Source organism: Vidua chalybeata, chromosome 12 (assembly GCF_026979565.1).
Source record: "Vidua chalybeata isolate OUT-0048 chromosome 12, bVidCha1 merged haplotype, whole genome shotgun sequence".
Lineage (NCBI taxonomy): Eukaryota > Metazoa > Chordata > Aves > Passeriformes > Viduidae > Vidua > Vidua chalybeata.
The window spans coordinates 7,250,943-7,273,399 of NC_071541.1; the positions used below are offsets into that span (position 1 = coordinate 7,250,943).

Here is a 22,457-nt window from a genome sequence, read left to right on the forward strand (position 1 = left end):
TACAGAAGTGAATACAATTTAAATTTAGGATACAAAACACAGTAAAAGCCAATCACAAATTTACATACACTAACCAAAGGTGGCACCAAACTAGAGGAGTAGTAAAAACCATGAGAGACAACTCATTTTATGGCACTTGCTCTGATTGTGCCAGCTGCTCTACAAGCAACACTGAGAACAGCAATACGCTTCCAGAGGTCATGATGCAGCAGAAACTCAGGCTCAGCAACTCTTATACAAACTAGCACATGCCAAAACTGCAGAAAACACCTTCTGTGACTGAAGTGAAGCTCAAGAGATATCCTCAGTCACTGTAATGCCACAAAATTTACAATTTTGTAAAAAGCCAAGCTTTGCAGCCAAAATACTCTTACAAATTATCCTAAGCAGCAATGCCCATGCTATAGCCAGTGGTTGCTAGTTCTGGCAGAAAAGCTGATTCTCTGATGACTGCTACACAAAAAAGGGACATCTTTTCTGATACAGAACCGTTTCCTTCCCCAAGCCCTTGATTTCACTGCTGCCAAATGAGGCAATGGATGAAGTACCCCTTCTCCCAGCCAGGGATGTCTCCTGCAATTGGGAAAAGCTCATGGCACTTAAACCCCTTGAGAGGCAAGTGAAATCAGTGAAGGATCATTAATCCTCACAGCAATTAATTCAGTATGGAGCAAGCCCTGGACAGACACACATCCATCACTGCAAAGATTCAGAATGGCTCTCTGCTGTGTATCTCTGCACTTGCACACAATGTGCACACCCACCTCAGATTTTAAAAAGTCCAGTGTGCTAATACAGGATGTGCTGGGATGCTGAACTCATGCAATGAAGGGTTTAGTTGCAGTAACTGGAAGGGTTTGGATTTAACAATCCAACAGATGGGGTGTTTTTGTCATAAGGCAACACCTTCTCTTTGAGAAAAATCCAATTTTTACAGAACATGGTCACAATTAAGATTGCATTCCTCCTCTAGATTTACTCCCAAAAAAACCCACCACAACCTGCCAGACGTGAGCTATAATAATGATGGTGGTGATGATTTTGTTTTCTCCCCTCCCCACCAAGTATACTAGTTATGAAACAGAGACTGAAAGACTGAAAGGGAATTTCAGCATCTTTAATTCAGAAAACAGAATGAACTAAAAATCTGGAAAAATAACTTGTGACTAATATGCAGATTTTATCAGCATGTAGATCGGAAGCCACAGTTAGCTGGAAGTTGTCTCCTTTTCTGCTAATTTGCCTCAGATGAAAAAGGCACTTGTGTTCTCTCTCTAAGTGAATACTTCACCTCAATGCCTTTTGCAGCATATGCTCAAGCTTGCAGTTACTATTGATAGAATGGGAAAGAATGACAATTCTCAAGATTTCATAAAAATTCTTCTTAACCCAAGATGCTGCAGAATTTAATTTATAATTCAGATATTTACACTCAAACATCAGTCCTGAAACCTTCTCTTGCAACACTCCTACCATAGGTGGAATTTAATTTTAATAAAGGCTGCAGTGTGTGTGTTCAGACTGTGGCCTCACCAGAGCCTGTCATGAAAGCTGGTGATGACCATAAAACAGTAGAAGTGTTCAGACTATTTTAGGCCAAATGAAAACTGCTGATTTGGAAGAGGACAGACACATGATTTTAGAGTGAGCTGAAATCCTGGGAATATCCATGTAAGGAGCAGAGGAAGCTGGTTTAGCTAGAGGGCCAAGACTGGGGGAGCAAAACCTCACAAGGGAAGAACAACCATGCTCCTTGTATCCAGCATGTTTTCAACCCACCAGCCCCAGGGCTAAAGCATCGTAAGGTGAAGTCATCAATCATAATCTGCATCATACAGATGATTCCTGCAGGATCAGACTCTCTCAGGATCAAAACACAGGTTTGTGCAGCAGTTGAATCCTTGGTTTTCTGTGTCCTAAAAACCACACATCTCAGAGGGTCTGTGACAGGAGGGACATGCCCTGACAGACCACTACCCCTACCTCAGGTGTCAGTGCAGCACTGGGAGTTTGGAGGAGAAACCAGAGGAGAAGGTGCATCTGGAACCTGCTCTGTTCCTTCCACTCCTCCCCTCTGACCCCACAGCCACACCACAGGAGATGTGGAGATGTACAACAGGGAAAGTGCAGATGGGGCATTGTACTGCCCATTTCTCTGTGTTTCTACTGCTCTGATTGGAGAATTTGTGAAAACATTTCTGTTAGAAAATGGTAACTATGCCAAACTTTGATCCATCAGTGTACAACAGAATACAACTCTATTTTTCATGCTCTTAGGCATGCAATAAACTAAAGGCAACACAACTAGGAGGCACATGCAGATAGCTATAGGAATGCCCTTGGTACAGTTCAGGACTACAGCTATGAATTACACCTGGAAATAAAATGTCAATTTCATAGTGTTTTTCCTAAAGCACCAGGGTATTGATAGAGGCAAGTACAGGAGCTCACACAATCTCTTAGACAAAGTGACTAAAGCTAACAAAATATGCTTGGGTAAGCAACATGATACTGTCATTCAGTTAACAGCACCACAAATGAGAATCTAACACAGAAAATGTATCCCTGAGGAGTGTGAATATACATTAACTCCTTGATGCTCTTCACAATCCATTATCAGCTACATAATGGCAGGCCATAATACCCAAATCCCCAGTACCAAAGATCAAACTCACGATACACAGCTATAATCAATTTTAATTATAACAATCACCCTGTAAACAGGTCAGGAACTAATTGGATCAATAACTGAATTTCCAACAAGTGCAATGAGCTGCATATTCAGCAGCCTATGGCTACAGAAATAGTTTGTTCTCAGCATTACTGGGACAAGATCACTTTTAAATTGGCTGGGGCTGCAGATCCAAGCATTGCCAGCCCTCTGCATCCCAAAGGCTCACTGCAAAGGGCAAGTCTTTTGGAGCTATAGCACAGAGCTACGTACCCACCACAGAGGTCTTCATTATAATCGATATTTGAAGCAAAAAACATTCAACAGCAGGATATTTTAACTCCTAAAACCAGTCAATTATATTTGCTGAATTAGCCTGTGTGACTGAGTTGGTGAGTGCAATGAAGGAATAAGAGTGAAACAAAAGCCCTGTTTAAAATAGGTCGCTCCTTTAGACAATTTTGTAATTACACACTGCAAATACATTTGCATGTTCAATGAGTAGTACATGTTTCTTGTGATGAGAAAGCCTGGAAGAGCTTAATCAAAGTCTAGCTTATCAGCAAAGGCTAATTGGCTTCCATTGCACATCATCCATCAGAATCTAGCATTGGTGCAAGCTTCGCCAACCATTAGTTGGCAGAAAATCCCAATTTATTTTGATAACAGAGGTCGTACCTCCAGGGGTTTCCATGACCACATAATCAGGTGGTGCATCAGTGGCCCGTCCCATGCCCTCCAGTCAGCATCACACAGTTAATCAACTCAACAGCCAGGGAAGATGGGAACCAACCATGATGCAGAGTAATTTGGGAAGAAAGAAAGGTACAAGGGTGATACAAAATGAGTTGGAATCTTTTTCTTTTAAGAAAGAGTACAAAATAGAAACTAATTAATAAACTGCCATGAGTTAAGCAACCCAAATAGGCAAAATAATGATGGACTGAAGTTTTCCCTACAGCAAGCTGTCATCTCAGTTTGTGAACTGTAAGGCTGATTTTCCCAGCGTTATGCAAAGAAACGGCCCTTCTTTCTTGTATTTAGACTTCATGTTTCTGCTACTGAGTCTTCTTTAAACTAAGTTGGGTTTGCAGGCAAGGAATAAACCCAAGCCTTCTATTCCTGGGCATGATCTGCCTATGCAAAAATCTGGAATTATTTTAGGGAAGCACATCTTAGTACTTCCAGACTTGTATTTCCACCACCACAACACATGACTCAAATGACAAAATCTAAAGAAAGTCAGACCTTACGGAGGGCAGAGGCTGAAGATTCACTTATTAATGTAACACTTCATCTGAAATCATCTTACATCTGTGTCACAGCTTGAAATTCTTATAATCAACCTAGGAGAAAGTATCACAAGATGCTATTGGCTTGGTGCAAGACAACAGCAAGGAGATAGGACCAGAATTTATTGCCATACCAAACCTTGTATTCAGGAAACATTATTGCCATTTCAATCCAGTGACTAATTCAAGGGTGAAGAATCAGGTCCTGCCAGGATCACCTGTAATCATCTTGTGGCTGCATGCCACCAGGCCACAGCCAAATGCTGCCTGTTTTGGAGTTTCACAGAGCAATCAAAAAGGCGATGGGACAGCTCTGTAAGTATTAGAGATTCATCAGTACAGCACTTATTACTGAGAACCTGAGCTAATTAGCACTGCCCCACTGACAGCATCACATCTGGATCCAACCCATCCCCTCCACATGGCACTGCCTGTGCTGGGTTGGTTCCTACAGCTCACCCAGAGCCGGCCAAGGCCTGCTGGGGTGACATGAGGCACATACCCCAACTGCGCTCGTCATTCGAATCACCCAGCTACAAAACTCAACTACAACGGTTAAATACAAGCAAAACAACCTAATTTTTTGCTTCAGAAGATCAACTAAGAGTCCTCTCACCATCTATAAACCCAAGAGCCAGACCTGGGCGATTAGGACCGTGTGTTTCCTAGGTGATAAGCCTTTCATTTTTCTGAAAGACATTTGAAATAGAGCATAGGAAGATTAATCCTCCCCAGAGAAGGGAGAGTTCACTGACTAATTTCTCTTGCATTTAGATGTAATAATTAGGCGTATTGATTCCTCTGCTTTGTTCCTTACCATTATAGTGAAATAATTAAGACAACTTCAAGGAAATATTTGAAAGCTCATTTCACTTTGTCTTCTGAAACATGGGCCACCTAACACTTACGTGCACACTCAAAGGGAAAAGCAAAGGTAGACTCTCGCCTTATTTATCTCTGTAATTCATCAGGCATCAACTTCAGGCAGCAAAGTGCTGCCTCAGGCTGCACTCCATTTGCTGCCTCTCATGACTATGAACAGCGACACAAATGAGATCCATCTGGTGCAACCAGGGCACACACTGCTCTGCTAAGCTCCCACAGCAGCTTGTTATCAAGGGGGACGGGAGAGAGGCTGACCCCCTTCAAGAGTTATGAAGAAAAAAAAAGCAATACTTGTAATTCCCCCTGAAGAGCCTCATGGTAGTGTTCTTACAAAATATTACGCAAATGTTATTTCTAGTTAAAATGGTTTTTTTAAGATTCTTGGAAGATAATGGTAAAGTGTCTATGCTGAAGAGCACTCATGATCTCTCCAATCTCTCAGAGAGCAGTACAAGCAGGTTTTTCAAATACAAGTATGATATTATTCATGAAGGATTCAATCATTGCATCCACAGGAGGAAAACGTCAAACAAATGGTTTAGGGGCTTCCTGGTGGTCTTCAGGGATGTAAAGCTAGGCTGAATGGATCAGGGCCTGAACAGTGTGCATTGTGCACCTCTGCATGGATACTCAGGGAGTGCTGAAATTGGAACCATTATGAGAAGGACGAATGAAGATATTAAACATGCAAAAGTTCTGAGAAAAGCCACTTAAATTGAAAAGTATTTTCTCATTTCTAATTCAACATTACTAATTCAACAGCTGATAAGAGTTCTCTGATCTCTACAGCATGTCTCAGATTTAAACAATTTTAGGCATTTTTGTCTTAAATAGCCTTTCAAATATTAATCTTGTAAAAACAGAGGGAAATGCATACGCATTTTAAAACATGCTTGCTTCACAAATACCACTAAAACAAGCTGATACAAAGCCATGGTCTCGCAGCCCAAGGGGCAAAGGCAATGACTAAAAAGAAAGAGCTCACTCCCCCAAAAGCATGCAGATATGCTGCCCTGGAATATGACACCACATGTTAGATGTGGATGAGTGTTTAGGTCCAAAGTGAGCACAGAACTTTCCAGAAGTGGGGCATTACTGCAGACTGGGATTGAGCACTGGAGTATCTTGACCCAAAAAATGACATCTCAGCCTTCTCCACTTTTTGCTCTTCATGCAAAGCTCACCCAGACCCTCGTGACTGATGTAGCTGTGACACAGTATGAGCTGTTAATGTTTAATAGGCGTCTCCTATACCCGGTGGTCACTGTGACAGCAGGGAACCAATGTTTATGATTCAACACTTCAAACAGAAATCTTAGATGTGGGTACCTCTCAACAGGAGGAAACATCTGAAGAATGTGTTTTTCTGATATTTTTACTTCCTGAGAAATGAAGGGTGCTTTCTGTATGACTCAGATCCATGTTTTTCACTTGTGATATTTTTAAACTCTGAGATCTAGCACTGATTGGAATGCAAAAAGTGTGACTTTTCTCCCATCCTACCCCAAAGGGCCTTTCAGCCAGGGACAGGTGACAGCAGGAACTGGGAGTAGGTCATCTCCAGGTTTACAATGGGGGTAGAAAGCTCAAAAGAAACAGCTTTAGAATTTATGAATGCCAGCCATATGTGAAAGCTAAAAGGTTTGATGAAAAAGAAGTAGACAGACTTCTTTCCTATGAGAACATAATGTGTATTTGAAAACAAACAGAAAAACTCATCCAGAATAACAGCTCCTTTCTCTCCTCTCCAGCCAAAAGTATCTTTACAGTATAGATGAGAGCTAAATTTTTAAAAAATGCAGTTAATTAAATACATAGTTCAGAGAGATATCCTCATGACAAGTGTTCCAATGTAGATTGTTTACATGAATTTCCTCTCACTGCACATTCCTTCCCAAATTCTGCATGCTTATATGGCATTATGGAGGAGCCCATGCCTGCCCTAGCTGCACCCAGACCATACAGATCTAAATTGTCCAGTCCTCAAAGAATCAAAAGATGCAAAAAAAAAACAAACAAACAAACAAACAAAAAAAAAACCACAACAAACAATGATAAAAGAGTTTCAATGCTTTGAAACTGCTTCCCAGAGTTCAGCTTCTCTTTCAGCTTGGAGAAGACTGATGGGCTCTTTGCTGGACCAAGGCTCACTATAAAATTTTGTTGGCTGGGCTAATATGTCTAATATCAGGCCAATGTAAATGCTGCCTTTCTTTAAGTACAGTTTAGTTCCTTTAAAACACCATTCAAGAGACCTAAATGTCAGCCTCAAGCTCAGACACAAATAAGCGTTCAAAGGAAATTCACAGGCAAGATTTTGCTCTGGGCAGAAAGATTTTGCTAATGATTTCACAAAACTTTTTTTTTCCTCCGCAGGAGCAAAATAGCAGAGGAAAGTTGAGGCAGAAGAACCACACAAGCAGTCAAAACAACAATAAAACCTGGAAACTCAAAGGTAAGAAAGGGGTTTCTGCCTAGTTAGGGGGAAGGTGGCTGCAGATGCTCACAGGATGCAGGAGCACACCAGGGTCTTCTGTACTGCCAGTGTGAATAAACAAGAGTGAATCACCAAAACACCTGAAGCAACTCCTTTTAAAAGGCATAACCTGCAAAGGACTGAAAACCTGACTAATGATTAAGATCAAAAGGGGTAACATCAACACAGAAACCTATTCAGTCTATACAAAAATGTCTCCAGCTCTCCAAGTGACAGGGAACACACTGTTTGCTTAGCAGCAACACAGAACTATACAAGACACAGAGTTTAAATACATTTCCATTCAGATAAGTTATCTCTTCCCCTCCCCACCAGCAGCTTTTAAAAGATTCATCTTGAACTTACAGCACTGGAGGGTTTTTTCTTCTCAGATTTTTAATTCACTGGAATCATAAAGACCTTCAGCAATTTACAGTGTGAAGAGCACTTTCTCCTCAGATTGCCCTGCTTTGAGTCAGTTTGTACACTATGGTTACATCATTACGTACATTGCATTACACGGGGGCAAATGCAGCAGGCACTGCTCTCTGCAGCAGATGTGCCCCAGGGTCAGCACAAGCCAGATGTTTTCCAGGGCCCCACATCAGGAGCAGGGGCTGGGCTCTTTACCTCAACTACCCCTCTGCAGTGCTGAGCCTGACATAAACCTCTTACCTTCCTTCTAGACTGAAAGTGGGGTAAATCAGAGAAACTGCAGAGGGCACAGCCACATCAGCAGGCTACACTAATCAAAGTGTTGCAATTAGCAAAAAAAAAAAAAAAAAAATCAGAAAAAAACCAAACCAAACCAAAACAAAAAAAAAAAAGAAAAAACAACAAAAAAAAAAAAAAAAAAAAAAAAAAAAAAAAAAAAAAAAACAAAACACAACCCAAGCCAACAAAGCAAAATCCCCAAACCAATGGGAGACACCCAAATTCTGTTGAACTGCAGAAGGAACACTAGAGGAACCAGAATATATTTCTTCCTGCCTCTTGTCACAATGGTCTCAGCTGTTTGTCCTCCTGTAAGTCAGAGGGATGCAAGCCAGACTCCTCAAACCCTCATGCCATGCTCCCCCAATGTAGTTTTGATGATAGTTGTATCAGGGGGAGAGCAAAAAATTACAGGTTTAGCAACTGTGACCAACCAATGCACTGAGTTTTCACCCTGCCACTCAATTACTGACTAACAAAATGGCACCTGGGCCAGAAAATCCCATGGGTTTTCTTTAGACATGTTCAAAGTAGAGCATTCCCACATCTTGTTGCCTGACTGCTGATTCTGAGAGGTCTCTTTTTCATAAGCACTTCCCATCTCTACATGCTACATGTTGGCTTTAAATATCACAGACAAATACAGGTGGTAAAAATCAGAATAGACTGCAAGAATCTCACCTTCCTCTTTGAAGGCACCTGTGCTTTCTTGGTGGGTTAGTGAGCTGCTGCAAAGCCAGGAGGCCAGTCCATAGGGAATACGTGACCACTATATGTGGCATGTAGAATCTGATTTTTCTGCATACCACCATATGGAACAGAATCTCAGCGGCATCAAACGTTTACCTAAACTCCATTAATGTCTTCTGCAAGCCAATATTTATAGCATACACACCAGTAGCTGCTGTCAGAGTGTGTATAAATGTTAAACTGAACTGTTAAAGAAACATAATGACAGATGTAGAGATGCTGAAGAGTGCAATCTATTCTAATTTATGATAATTTATTTCCATCATCTGGAGCCCTATTCAGAAGAGAAAGCTGAATGCATCCCAAAGCGCATCATGGGGTGGAGTGTAAAAATCCCCAGGAAAAAAAATAATTCTCTTTTAAACGAAGCAAGAGTACTCTTGTCCTAACACCCAGGACATGCTTAGCAATCTCTCTGTGCAGAAGCAATACAGATGTGGGGTACTCAAGCCCTGCCTCTTGGCAGCCCAGTGACACACGGGTTTCAGTGCAATTTGGGAATAGCTGGGAACTGTTTGTCCCATGGGAGAGGTCTGATCACTGCTGAGTCACTACTTTTGGGGGACTAAGCTGCACAATGAACATTTATGAGCTCTGTCAGAGCCCCTCCAGCTGCACGCATGAACAAACAACGCTGCACCCATGGGTGGCCAGCACTAACGAGCACATAAATTTGAAGAGGGAAAGCCATTTTTAGAAATGAGTGAACTATGCCATGGTGAGCTTTGGCAGAAAAGAGCTTTTCTATTTGATTTCTCAGCAACACAAGCTGTGCTGGATCAGTTCTGCCATGAGACCCGAACCCCATCTCCATCTCCTGTTGCTCTCATTCTGCTGTGGAGAGGATGAAAAAAAGAGAAGGGGAAAAAAAAGCAGTGGCAGCACTTGGTCCCTGCAGTGGGGACCACCGCTGGGCCGTGGAGGACCACAGGCAAGGAGCTAATTTTCATGGCATCATCCCCGCCTGGGAAGCAGCAGTGGCAGGAGGCTCATACCCCGTGGCACAGCCAGCATCCCCTGCATATGTCAGCCCGCCGTGGAGCCAGCTCCTGCTGCCTGCCAGGGCCTCACAATCTGGACAGGCACAGATTTTGTGCTGGAACAGGCGCCCTCTCCGCAGAGCTGCCACGAGTGACAGGCTGCCACAGCAGCCCTGGGACCGCGCAGCCCACGGAGCCAAGGCAGCAAAACACGGGGGCTTAGGAATGCTGATTCTCTGCTGAGTGGACTGTGCTGCCCCTGCACAGCTCTGAAAAACTCCACAGTCAGCCAAAAAAAGGGCTAAGCACACAATATATGCATAGACTACAGCACCAGCATGCATGCATGGACTTACATGTCAGATGACAATTTTCAACCAAAACAATTTTCTGCATTTTAGACTCACTTGTCTTTTCCCAGAAGAGTTGTCATCTCTCCAAAAAAGTCTTGAGTTTTCTAAGTGCCAGTGCTAAGGGCTTGCAACATCTACCCGGGGAACACCACTGCTGTGCCTTCAGTGAGTTAGGGTTGGCCCCTCACGCTGCGCCTGCTCTGGAAATCAGGTGCTACAGCCAGACTAAACCATTCCAATGGGCAAAAGGGTCCCAGCACTGACTCCTCCAGAAGGACTGAGCCTGAGGCATCTCAGCAAGGTGTGCAGAGAAGGAGAATGCAACCATTTCTGTAGAGAATATCTCTTTACAAAAATATTTTGTGTTGAAATATTGTAGTTTCTGTCACAAATATTCCTCCATTCATGATCTCACCAAAGTGCCAGTTTTCAAAGGAAACTGAGATTAAGAATTATTTTTCCCTCAAGTGAATGAAATTTCTTTTCCCAAAGCAGCTCTACCAATGACTCCTCTTCATGTAGCAATGACAGTTTCTTCCCTGACATCTTAGGTACAACCCAAATCACAAAGGACAAATACTCCACATAAGCCTCAATCACCTGCCCCAGCCTATAATCCATGAGGAAACTCCTTCCAATACCTTTCCTGCTGCTCTGTGCCTGGCTGCAAGGAAAGCCAGCTGCCTGCCAAATGCTCCCAAACTGGGCACTTGGCTGGGATTAATCGATGGATGTGCCAATCAACAGCATACAGCATTGCTTCTGCTCTCTGACTGAAGAATCAAAGTTTATTAATTATTCCACTTGAAATTAAATCCCTTTCACAATAAAATCTTCACTCTTGGCCTCAACCCTCTCAACGAGTAATTCCATCAAGGAAACTCTTCTTGTAGCACCATTCACAGAAGATTAAAAAGGAGTGAATATGTTTAGAGAGAAACTCTACTGAGCCATACTTGTGAGTAATCTCTCTGTCCACATGCCCGTGGGTCACCAGTTGGGAAAGGCAGCTTGCAATGCACTCAGTACTTGGCAGTGAGCAGCTTTTGCACTTTTATCCACCCTCAAATGCATCCTTGCATTTGCATGAAAGATTAGAACAAAATGCTGCTACGACACAACAGCACACATCATGTGTATCAGCTCACCAAGATCAAAGGCACACAGCAGTGAAGAATTTAATTAAAATGTTAAAATTAAACAGGAAGGCATCCATTGTTTAATTTTTTGGCAGGCATCTTCTTTCAAACTGGGTCCTAATTCCATTCCAGCACGCTGCCTGCCTTTGGAGATGGCAATCAGGAGAGCTCTGCCGGATTTATCAGCCACTGGATTTGGCAGTGGGGGAATCCCACACTTGCTTTGGCTTTCAAGCACAGTCCCTAAAAAAAACGCTAAGAGAAGCTGCTCAGCTTCAAAGGATAATTATTGCTATACACCTATTCTGCAGTAATAAGCCAATTTCCAGTACCAAACCTAAGCCCCTTGGGCTGGGCACAAGATACACCCAAAAGCATCATTCCCCCTTACAGTCCCAGCAGGGAGGTGTGACCTTGTCATGTTCAACCACTTCAAGACATCCTTCCCTCCATACAAAGGCTGTTTGAAATGGGGTAAAAAACTGATGCAAAGAGGTGGCGTTTTGTGGGCAACATGACCTCTGTGTGGGGAGGAGCAGGGGTACACAATGATGTGGTTTTGGACTTGCATGCAGATGGGGGCCTTGTCTTGTTTGGTTTTGCTTTGAGCATACCTCCAGCACACAGCCAGGGAGAAGATTATTCTCTAAACAGTTCAAGCAATGCTCAAGTTTGCTTGTTCAATAACTGATATTTCCTGGCTTCCTGGGGTATTTTGGGCTGAATGCTTAAGGCAGCCATAGACCATAAAGCCCACCTCAGGGAGGCTGAACCAAGAAGCCAGATGTCTCCTTGGATTTTGGGAACCTAGAAAGGAAGATTTTGCTACTTCTTTAATACTACTTGGGATGCCAGAGAGGCTTTTCATCTAATATGAAGATTGTCAAATGCAGTGTCAAACATGGGGCCCCAATACAAGTACAAGTACCCACGTGACAAAGGATTTGAGCTGGGGCTTATCACTTCAAGCCAAAGATACTCTGGATTTGCATCACCTGAGAAATTACACAGGAGGGCAGACCATTAACATCAGGAAAAGAGAAGACTGAGGACAAACATAATAAACTTCTCTTTGAAATTCAAAGAGCTACCGTAGAGCTGTTACTATAAATTACATCCTGATGTATCAATGATCTTGCCGATGTTGGGTAGCATTTCATTTTGAAATCTTCTGGGCAGAATTTCACACTCAATACTTCAGAGTTTTGAGTACTTCTAGTGAATATTCAGTTGGGCTGTTCACAGCAGGCTCTGGTATTTCTCATAGAATAAAGATCAAGTTGACAGGTTGGTACTTTTGCAAGAGAGTCAAATCAGATTTATTTCTGACAGCATCTGGGACCATACACCTCTCCTCTAAAAATGTATAACACTCCATTGAAATCCTCCTGATTCAGTTTTTCTTTACTTCCTTAACACTACCTCCCTCCTGCACATTCAAGTGACTAGGATGGGGTCTTCTTATCAAAGTGGCTTCTCCAATCCAGCAAAAGCCCCCTGTGTCATAGTCTGATCACTGAAAACACCCTCACTAACTTCTGCCTTGCAATGGCCCTGCCAAACTGGGCTGGAACATCTGCACCAGCACTTATCCAGGACCTGGAGCCTTCAGAGTTCCCCACAGTGTTTATCCCAAGCCTCAGGCTGCACCACTTTGTACTCCCCACAGAATTTGCTCAGCAGCTCCCACAGGCTCTGCCTCTAACACAGCCTTCTCCCAGATGCTAAGGCATTCTGGAAAAGGCAGACAGAACAGCTTGCTCAGAGAAACACAATTATCTATCCATTACAACATTGGAAAAAAAAAAGGAAAGGTAAAACAATAAAGGGCAATGAGCACATTACTTCAGCCTTTCCTGAGCCTTTTTCCTGGGTCATGCACCTATCCTGCTGCTTTAAGGGCCAAAGCTGACATTCATCCTGTGACACCTTTCTTCTTTGCTCTCAACCACTGAGGCCCATAACATTTGCTTCACACCACAGATGGCTGCTCATCTGGAAAACCCTCTCTCCTTAGGGGCCACACCAGTCTAATCCTCTGCTGATCCTTCTCCCCTGGCAGCATTATGAAACACCACGGCAGAACCCAAGCTGTCCAACACAAGACTCTGCTCCCTCCCACCACAACCAACCTCTGAGCCTGACCCACTGGAGTTCTCCCTGCACCATCCATTCCAGCTTAGGTTTGAGCACTTGCAAATGAGTGCAAATGCCCCATCCAAAAATCTGGAACATGCACTCATACATGTACCTGCACCCATAGGCTGCTAATGACACAACACCTAATATTTTTGTTTATATAAAATATTCTTAGTGAATACTTCCTTACTTAAATAAATGTTATATATCAAAGCCTTTCAATGACATAAATAATATCTACACTTATAATAATTGTAATCCCCATCATTTTATGTGATTTAGGTTTTTCCTTAAGAATGGGAAGCACTATTAGCTTTTTTAGCTGAGTGAAATATTCAGAATGGGAAAACAATGCTTTCCAACACAAACCTGAGAAGTGTCTACCACGGCCAGAAGATAAAACTGTGCAGATTAAAGTAAAAACTTACAGTTTGCCTATATTCAGTATTCTTTTGCTTTTGCCAAAAAGCAAGCAAACTGTCACCTTAGCAACATTGTCACACTTTGCAGCACATATGCCACTTTGAACAAACACCTTAAACACAGCATCTCCACACTGTGTATTCCTTTCTATAATGTTCTTAACAGCACTCTGTAGACCTCCCTGAGAGTAAAATCCACGAAGACCCCTCTGGCAGCTGCTGGGCTGGACAGACAACCAGCCAGCCAAGTGCTGCTTTCCACACTGCACTCCAGGCCCATACTAAGAAGCATTTTTATTCAGTGCCCAAGGGGAAAGCTGGGCTTGCAGAGGTGCAGCTTTGTCTCCCACCACCAGCTCTGTGCAGAGCCCAGCATCACCTGCTGTCTGCCTCGCCTCTTTCCCTGCTCAGGACAAGGTCCTCTCCCCTGGAGCAGAGTGGAGAACTTCACCAAGCAACATGCCCTGCCCCTTGGGACCACACACAGTGCCACGAATGCAGGTTAAGCCAGGGACCTGAGCAACCAAATGATAAGAAGGGTTTTATCTGAAGCATCTCCAAGGCAGTCCTCTCCCAGCTGCAACATCTGAATCCAGAGATGTCAACACACAGGGCTTTTACCCGGAGCTCCAATTATGCAGATGCTGATTTACAGGAGTGATGACTGAAACATCGCCCTCATAAAAATTGTCAAGGAGACTTTAACTGTGTTTGTCTAATAGCAGAACCCTCTATCTCCACACATCTTATTGCTAGTTTGAAAGTCAGATCATTTTTGTTCTTCTTTTCATAGAAACCTGGTTTGCATATATAATCAAATTTAGCATTAATGAGTCTCTTTTCTCATCTTCTATTCCTGATGCTTCAAACAGCCACACTTGGTAAGAACAGCCATTGAAATGGCTTGCCATGAGATTTTGCCAGTTTCTCCCAGGAACTTCCACAGCAGCAGCATGTAACTCCAAAAAGTCCTGCCCCTGAAGCCCTGTCTCTCAACCATACATGCTAATCCTACATAATTGTTTTATACCAGGTCGCACTCTGGGCTGCTTGAGAAACATCAGGATTTAAATGAACTATTAGGTGACCTTTTAAAATCAGCTCTTCCATGATCACAACATGGTCCTAAAATGGAAAATGGTAAGCATTTTCCAGATGAAAGATGTCATTTATTTGCAATGTGGTCAGGCACTGCTGACCTTTTGTCTTCCCCTGTATCAGCATTTGTACCATTTAACAGCAACTTGCTGATAAGCACAGTTCTCAGTTTCCAACCAGATACGCATGCAGATAATCATGGATGTGAACAGCAAAGCAGTCAGCTCTCTGCAGACTGCATAAAACATGGCACCACAAGGCAGATTTCCTGTTCTTTCAGTTGTGTTCTAGGTTTTCAGTCTTTAGAGCTCCCAGCTTTATTCTGCTACCTTGATCTAAAACCGTATCTTTTATCAAAGCCAGAGGTCTCAGAATCGTGAGACTTGCAGTAGTTGAGACTTTAGGACCACAAGGTGAAACACCATGTAGGCACTGCTAGTGCTTCTGCTGCCTTTATGCCAGTCCCACTGGCAGAGTGACATACGGCTTCCACATCTGCCTTCAGTGAGACTACAAAAACTTTTCAGATCCTTCCTATTGCACACCACAGAGCCTGATGTCTAACAGCAAAATCCACTTCCTGGGTTCTTCCTAATAAAAATAACTTGTCTGATGGAGTTCCCTGCCTGCAGATTACCCCAATAAGTGCTCAGAAGTTGCAGGCCCAAAGCCAAGGACAAATGAAGCCTGTTCCCAGGGCTCAGGTCTCCTGGATGCTCACATCTTGTTGATTCATTGTGGCGATTTTTGCCTGCCCAGAGCTGCAGTGTATTTTGCATGCATTATGCTAAGCTGCCTATAAGAAATCATCCAATTAATGACAGCTTACAGAGAAGGGTTAGTTACACGGTAATTATCTTTCTAATATTAAAATACCATAGAAATGGATTTACATTCCTTGATTTAGTGGCACATGTTTTACTGACCTGACACTACACATACAAGACCATTGAGGCAGCAACTGGGACCCAGTTTACAAGAACAGCTACGTACTTACGTCCCCAGGCAGACATCAAGAGACTTGACAATACATTTTTAACATGTGTATGTGCTTCTTACACATCAAGATGGATGGGCCCAGCACTAAATGCAGCATCTGATCCTGGCATTGTATAAGCAAAATCACCAGGCAATAAGAAATATTACTTTTTTTTTTTTTTTAGGCTTTTCTTCCAATATGTGGATAGAGAAGATCAAACACTCAACTCTTCCACCCTGCATCCATGAGAAGCAGTAAGCTTCAGCAAGCTAACCCTGCTCCATCAACAAAGCATCTGCCCATACCAGAGTAGTCAGCAGACTTCTGGTTAAGCAAAAACCAAACACATATATGCAAATGTGATGAAGAGTCTCAAGCAACTATAAAACATCTCGGGCCCATAATACACTAGACAGAGCAAACTACTAATCACACATGCTTCATGGAAGCATTACCTTCTTATTTCTTTCGCATTTATTTTCAGCATCTCAAGATATCTAGGCTTTTCTAGGGCACACTTGAAAGCATGCAGCTACTTATGTCCATTTATATGCATGCAAATATAATTCAACAAAAGCGCTCCACGGCCAGATGAGCAATCAGCACTAGGACAAAAGACAAGACTTATTATCAGTCTTTCAAGATTCAGATTCCCTTAGCCTTCTGAACACACATCTGTGTGCAAGGCAAGAGGTGCTAACCCTTTCAGAATCGATACCATCAAAGCATCAAGCTTGACTCTTGCCAGGCAGGCAACAGCCTGGCCTTTTTCCTGGCTCACCAGTCAAGTGATCACAGTGTGAAGCCAAGGAAGCAAAGCAAGGTTAGCTTGGTCCACATGCACCACACACAGATTTTTCAAACAATCTTCATCCAATTTCCCCCAGAGATTTGCTGTCCAAATGCCCTGTAATGCTTTAGAACTCTTTGGTACATCCCATGGAGATGCTCATGAACAGTGATGAAAGCCAGTCATGCAAGACCTGCAGTGTATTTTTTCTTTGCATAAAGGCAAGAAATAAAACAACTCAGACACATTTGAGTTCACTGAACATCCTAACATTCAATTCCAAGTTGTCCTATTAAGAAAACCATAAGATTTGTCCTGATTCACAAGTGCCCTGATGAAAGCTGCACTGGCTTACACAAAGTTACAGTGTGGCCTTTGTGCCAAAAATACCCCCTGCCCATAGCAACCCAGACACAGCTGCAAGTTGGTGGAGATGGGAGCTCGCTGCAAGGTATTTTAAAACACCAACCTATAGATAACCATCGAGGCAATCACAGCATCTCCTGACTGGCGCAGTGGTGGAGTTTCTGCATCCCTGCTATTTATGGAGGAATACAGGGAAAAACATTATGGACTGCACTGCAGCTCTTGTTACTTTCAGGAAACTGGACAAGTATCAGGTTGCTTTGGGTTTGCAGAAGGAAAGTTGTTTATTGCAATTCACAATGTAATTAACACACCCCACCACCGCCCATGGCCCCTCCGCCCCCCACAGCCTAGGGATACAAACTTTCCATTTTTACAAAAATAGTTTTGCCAGTAACAGCCTGAGTACAGCAGGTAGTTCCTATACCCATCGCGTTCATGAGGAGAGCCTTGCTTTTCATTTAATTTCCTCTTCTAGGGCTCCAGAGAGGCAGCAAGCGCAAAGCAAATAGACCAAAAGTGACAAACTTGCTTGTCTTGCTCACTTTTTGCGACCCCAATAAAAGCAGCCTAAACATATCCAGAGAGTCACAGGACTGAAATTAATCCAGGGAGATGAATGAACGTATTTCTTCTCTTCCTTCCTTCCTTATTCATTATTGTCAGGTGCATGTATAAGAGAGTTATTTTTCAAATGAAGTTGTAAGAGTGTTTGTGACATTGCTACTGGTTGTAGTGCCACAGTGGATTATCTGAGAAATAAGCTTCAGAAGAACATTCTTCTCATGCAAAGATCTGTGGAGTAACAGCCAAGGGACCAAAGATGAGCAAAAACAAATACAGCTTTTAAACAATTCTTCCCTGCCCCCAGCACATGCCATGAGTTGACTCAAAGCTGGAAACACCCAGGCCTCACCCAGTGCAGCTGTGTGCATTTTTCCAAGTTCAAATTTGTGATCCACATGCTTTATTGCCAAGGTAGAGTTCAAAAAAATGCAACTCTTGCATAATTGCTACAAGTCAATTTCTTGTTTTCTTTTTTTTCTCTTAACCTTCCCCAGGCCTGAGCCAATGTTGTTTCTTAATGGCTTCTAAATGCAATTTCTTGTCTGAAAATAAGATTACAACGTACATGGGAAATACAAATGAAAACATATTACAGTGCTATGAATATTGAGAAGAATCAGCCTTATCTCAGCAGCTTCTCTCTGGGTGTTAGGTGACCATCAAAGTAGGAAATTGAGAAGGTCAGATAAGGTCCCTGCTCCTTAAGACAGAGCTCCACATCTGAGCCAGACTACAGATAAACTGGAATATGCACACCTAAAGATTAATTCTGCAACAGTTACAGTTTCACATCTGAGAAACCCACAGACACTTCAGTTGCTTCCAGACCCACAAATGTGTGCACCCACGGACACAGGAATTTCAGCAGCAGAGGTTCACAAATAAGGACGTGGTGACCCCAGAGTCACTATGAGCCACCCCAAACAGTCCAAAACAACGAGTGAGAATTCAAGGCTGGACTGCATGGACAAGCTGAGGACATTTTCAGCCTGCACCACCTCCACCCTACCAGCCTTTCTGAGGAACTCCCACAGCTCTGCCATCTGTGCTGCAACACCACAGAGCCTCCCCCCAGGCACGAGAGCCACCCAACGCCCAGAATCACTGCGTCACCAGCTGGGCTATGAACTTTATTCCCTGGAAGATGCAATCTAGGACTCAAGTGGGAGGTGTTAAGGGCTGTAATTTAACTGTTCTGATCAAGTGCAACAAGGTCTGTGAGGCTGCCGGGGGACATGAAAGAGGACACAGAATTGACTGGAGCATTTGGTCTTTTTTTAAGGTTTAAAATTATGGTTAGGGCAATAAAAGGACTCTGAGGGAGAGGTGGACAATTAGTTGGGATTGGAAATGGTAGAGAGAGGTGGACAGCAGTTTGGAGGCATGGTGAGAAGAGAAGGAAGATGGGAGTAATAAGATTAATTGAACAGAAATGGAATTTCAGTAATCCAAAAAGCCTTTCAAGTATATTAAAAAACATAAGGTCTTCCACACTCTGAAATATCATAAACTGTGCTTACTTCTACTTACACATACATGTCAAATGGAGAGAAAGTAATTTCTCAGATCATCTTAAAGGTAAACACACTCTGCACCCTTTTCCTGTACTCCCTTATTGCCAAGGGCTGGCCCACTTTGGCCGTGTCAGAAGAGCTCCGTTTACACACAGCCGCGTGTGCGTTGTGTGTACACACACAGGCAACGTGCACTTGCAGCAGCCAGAAGAGCTCTGCTTGTGGCTTCCAACCGTGACAAAGGCAGCTTTTATATTTGGCTGTTGGAAGAAGTTAGAGACCCAGGAAAGTGCCAAGAGAAGAGTTCCCACTCGCTGTCCCAAGGATGCCAACGCACGGACTGGGGCGGGAACAGTTTTCTCGATGGCACAGCCCATGCCCATCAGCCCAGAGTCCTTCCCAGAAGGGCTTGCTTCCCAAGCTCCATCAGACATAGCCTCATCAGGCAGACAGCCAAAAGACCATGCTTCCAGCAGCTATTTGTCATGGGAACAGCTTTGCTCCCTGTTCTTCAGTCCCGCAGTGAGCGCTGCAGAGTGGCTGAGGCACCCTCAGACCAGCGCCTGGAGCTCAGCCGCTGGATGTCCTGACTTCTCCTTGAGGCAGGAGCAGCAGCGCTGGGTGGGTTTGTAGAACTCTGGGCAAAGAACACAAGGGACCTTGTCCATCCACTGCCACGTGCAGGTGACCCCACTCTAGGGCCACCCTGTCCCAGGCCATGGCACCACCACATCACCATCACCCAACTCCACAGGACCTGATGCTTCAAGGTGCCCAGCGAGGAAGAGGAGCTGCTTCTGGTGAGTAGGGACAGAGTCTGGGGCGAGCAGCTGCCCCCAGCACACCAAAACACCCCCTCAGAGGCGCCCTGGTCCGGGCTGCACGTTGCAGGTGCCAACTTGTGGATAAACACACCCGCACAGGGATGCGCCCCCCAAAATACACGCCTTACATAATTCCCCAGCCAGTCGGCGTTAGGGGAATGTGATTAATCCTCCATGACGTGTTCTGAACTTTCCGTTCAGAGAGGCTCTCTGCTCCTGCAGACCTACCGGCGATGGATGTCATTTGACCTGCAGACTTCACTACGAATGAGCATCAGAGCAACACACAGTGACATTGCTCCGCACACCAATTATCTGCCTCCTTCTCCGCTCGGCCCAGAGACAAGTTTGCTAAATGCATAACGAGGATTTTATTTTCCGCGGTGTTTTTTTTTTTTTTTTTTTTAATTCGTTTAGAGCCAGCACACGAATGGGGGGGGGTCACCAACAAACCCAGCCCGCCCCGCCGGCCACAGCGCTGTAGGACGCGAGTCCCCGGCCCCTCGCCCCGCGTCCCTGTCCCCAGCCCCCCGTGTCCCCGTCCCTCAGCCCGGCCCAGCTCCCACCTGTTCCGCCGGGCGCGCACTTTGGCGACAGCCCCCCCGCAAGCCCTCCGAGCCCGGGACTCACCCACTCGAGCACCCTGAGGAAGGCCAGCGGCTCCTTCACCACGCGGAAAGTGCCCGCGGAGGCGAGCTGCGGGCAGAGAGAGGGGTCAGCACCGCGCCCGCTCCGCGCGCCCCGCAGCGCAGCACAGCCCGCCCCCCGCCCGCGGGGCTCCGCGTACCTGGTCCACCGCCTCCATGGCGCCGCAGCCCCGCGGAGCGGAGCCGAGCGGCGCGGAGCCGAGCGGAGCCTCCCGCCCGCCAGCCGGGATGCGCGGCGCTGCCCCCGCGCAGGCCGGGCGGAGCAGCCGGGCGGGGCCCGCGCCCCCCGCACCGCCCCGCGGAGCCGCCCCGGCCCCCACCCGCTGCCCCCGCCGGGCCGCCCCGGCCGCCGCCGCTCCGGAGCTTTTTACTGCGGCGTTCTCCTTCTTGAAATTAGTGTTTTGGGTTTTTTTTTTTGTTGTTTTGGTTTTTTTTTTTTTTTTTTTTTTTTTGTTGTTGTTGTTTTCTTTTTAAAAAATTTATTTCTGGCAGGAAGGAGAAGGAGGACATCGGGGGAAATAAAATTAAAAAAAAAAAAAAAGAAAAAAGAAAACAAACTGCCTCCTCACCGCACGCACAGAAACTATTAATATTTTAAGGGATGGTACCCGCTGCCCTGTGCTCTTCCGTCCCTTCACCCCCTCCCGGGACGAACTCGCTCGTCTCCCCCGCGGCCCCGGGGCTGCAGCTCTGTGCTCTCAGCCCTCGCTCCCTCTTGCTTTTTCGAGCATTTCCTTGACAGCAGAACAGCGTTTTCTGCCTTGCTGTTGTCCTGGCCTCGTTTCCCAGCAGAGCCTTTACAATTCTAATGCGTCCCGGGTGGCACAGCCCGGCAGGAGCGGAGGTTCCCTGTGTCCATCCACGCTCACCGACAGCGTTTCCAGCTCCTTGTGACATTTAAACGGCGTTGTGAGGATTTTACGATGGAGCAAATTCCTGCCCCAGTAAAGGCTCAGGACACAAATCCATCAACCCGTTTAAGAGCACAACAGCCTCTAGATTGAGACCCCGAGTCTGCAAACATTTGCATATTCAACTTCACTGCCACCCTGATAACCAGTTGTGCCACCAGAAGGACACCAGTGCTCAAATAGGATTTCGGCCATAAGTAGGTCAGAGATGTGCCTAAAAAATACCTGAAGCTTTTATTCCCTGTAAGGAATCAGTCATCTGCAAAAGTTAAATAAGTCAATTAGTTTTGCTCAAATTACATCCCTATTATAAAAAAACCCCGACAATAATCTAAATGCACTCTTGGCGTAAACAAGAAGGGGGGGGTAGGGGGTGGGGTGGGAGTCGGAAAAAGATGAATTTATGAAGTTTTCACTGGAACTTGAGGCAGATGATTTTATGTCAAAATCACAGATCTGGAACAAACTCAGCTGAAGTCTGGCAGCAGTGGGACTGGGTCCAGATTTTAAAAATTTTAAATAATTTTTTTTTTAACTATATCAAAAACAGCTTTCAGGTCAGAATTACGTTTTTTTTTCAATTAAAAATTATTGTATTTTCTGTGGTCCTTTCTTTCTACCCTAGGAGAAAAAAAAAAGGAAAGGAAAATGGATAATCTTCCTTACAAAATATTATCAAATATGCTTTTATTTATTTATTTACATAACATCCTCTAGGAAATATGAAACACTTCTCAGCAATTCTAGGAACTGCCTCCTGGTGGCCCAGTGCTGTGGGAGGCAGTCTCTTCACAGAGGCAGAAGGACCAAGCATCCATAAATCTCCAAGATGCACAAGCAGGCAGGGATGCACAATCATGCATCTGACTTTCAGCCAGAATTTCTCCCACTGGTACAGAGATGCAGAGCCAGGTCACTGCAAGCCACCTGCCTTCAGTTC

General features: G+C 44.5%; 1 protein-coding gene across 1 annotated transcript in view; it reads right to left on the reverse strand.

Annotated features, from left to right (window-relative positions):
• Nucleotides 1-20,846, reverse strand: part of SYNPR (synaptoporin) — a 102,612-nt gene extending 81,766 nt beyond the window's left edge. The window contains exons 1-2 of the mRNA XM_053953954.1: nucleotides 20,747-20,846; nucleotides 20,590-20,655 (exon numbers count right to left, since the gene is read on the reverse strand). Coding sequence (XP_053809929.1) covers nucleotides 20,590-20,655; nucleotides 20,747-20,764 — 84 coding nt within the window. The 5' untranslated portion in view covers nucleotides 20,765-20,846. The remainder of the gene's footprint in view (nucleotides 1-20,589; nucleotides 20,656-20,746) is intronic.
• Between the last annotated feature and the right edge of the window lie 1,611 nt (nucleotides 20,847-22,457).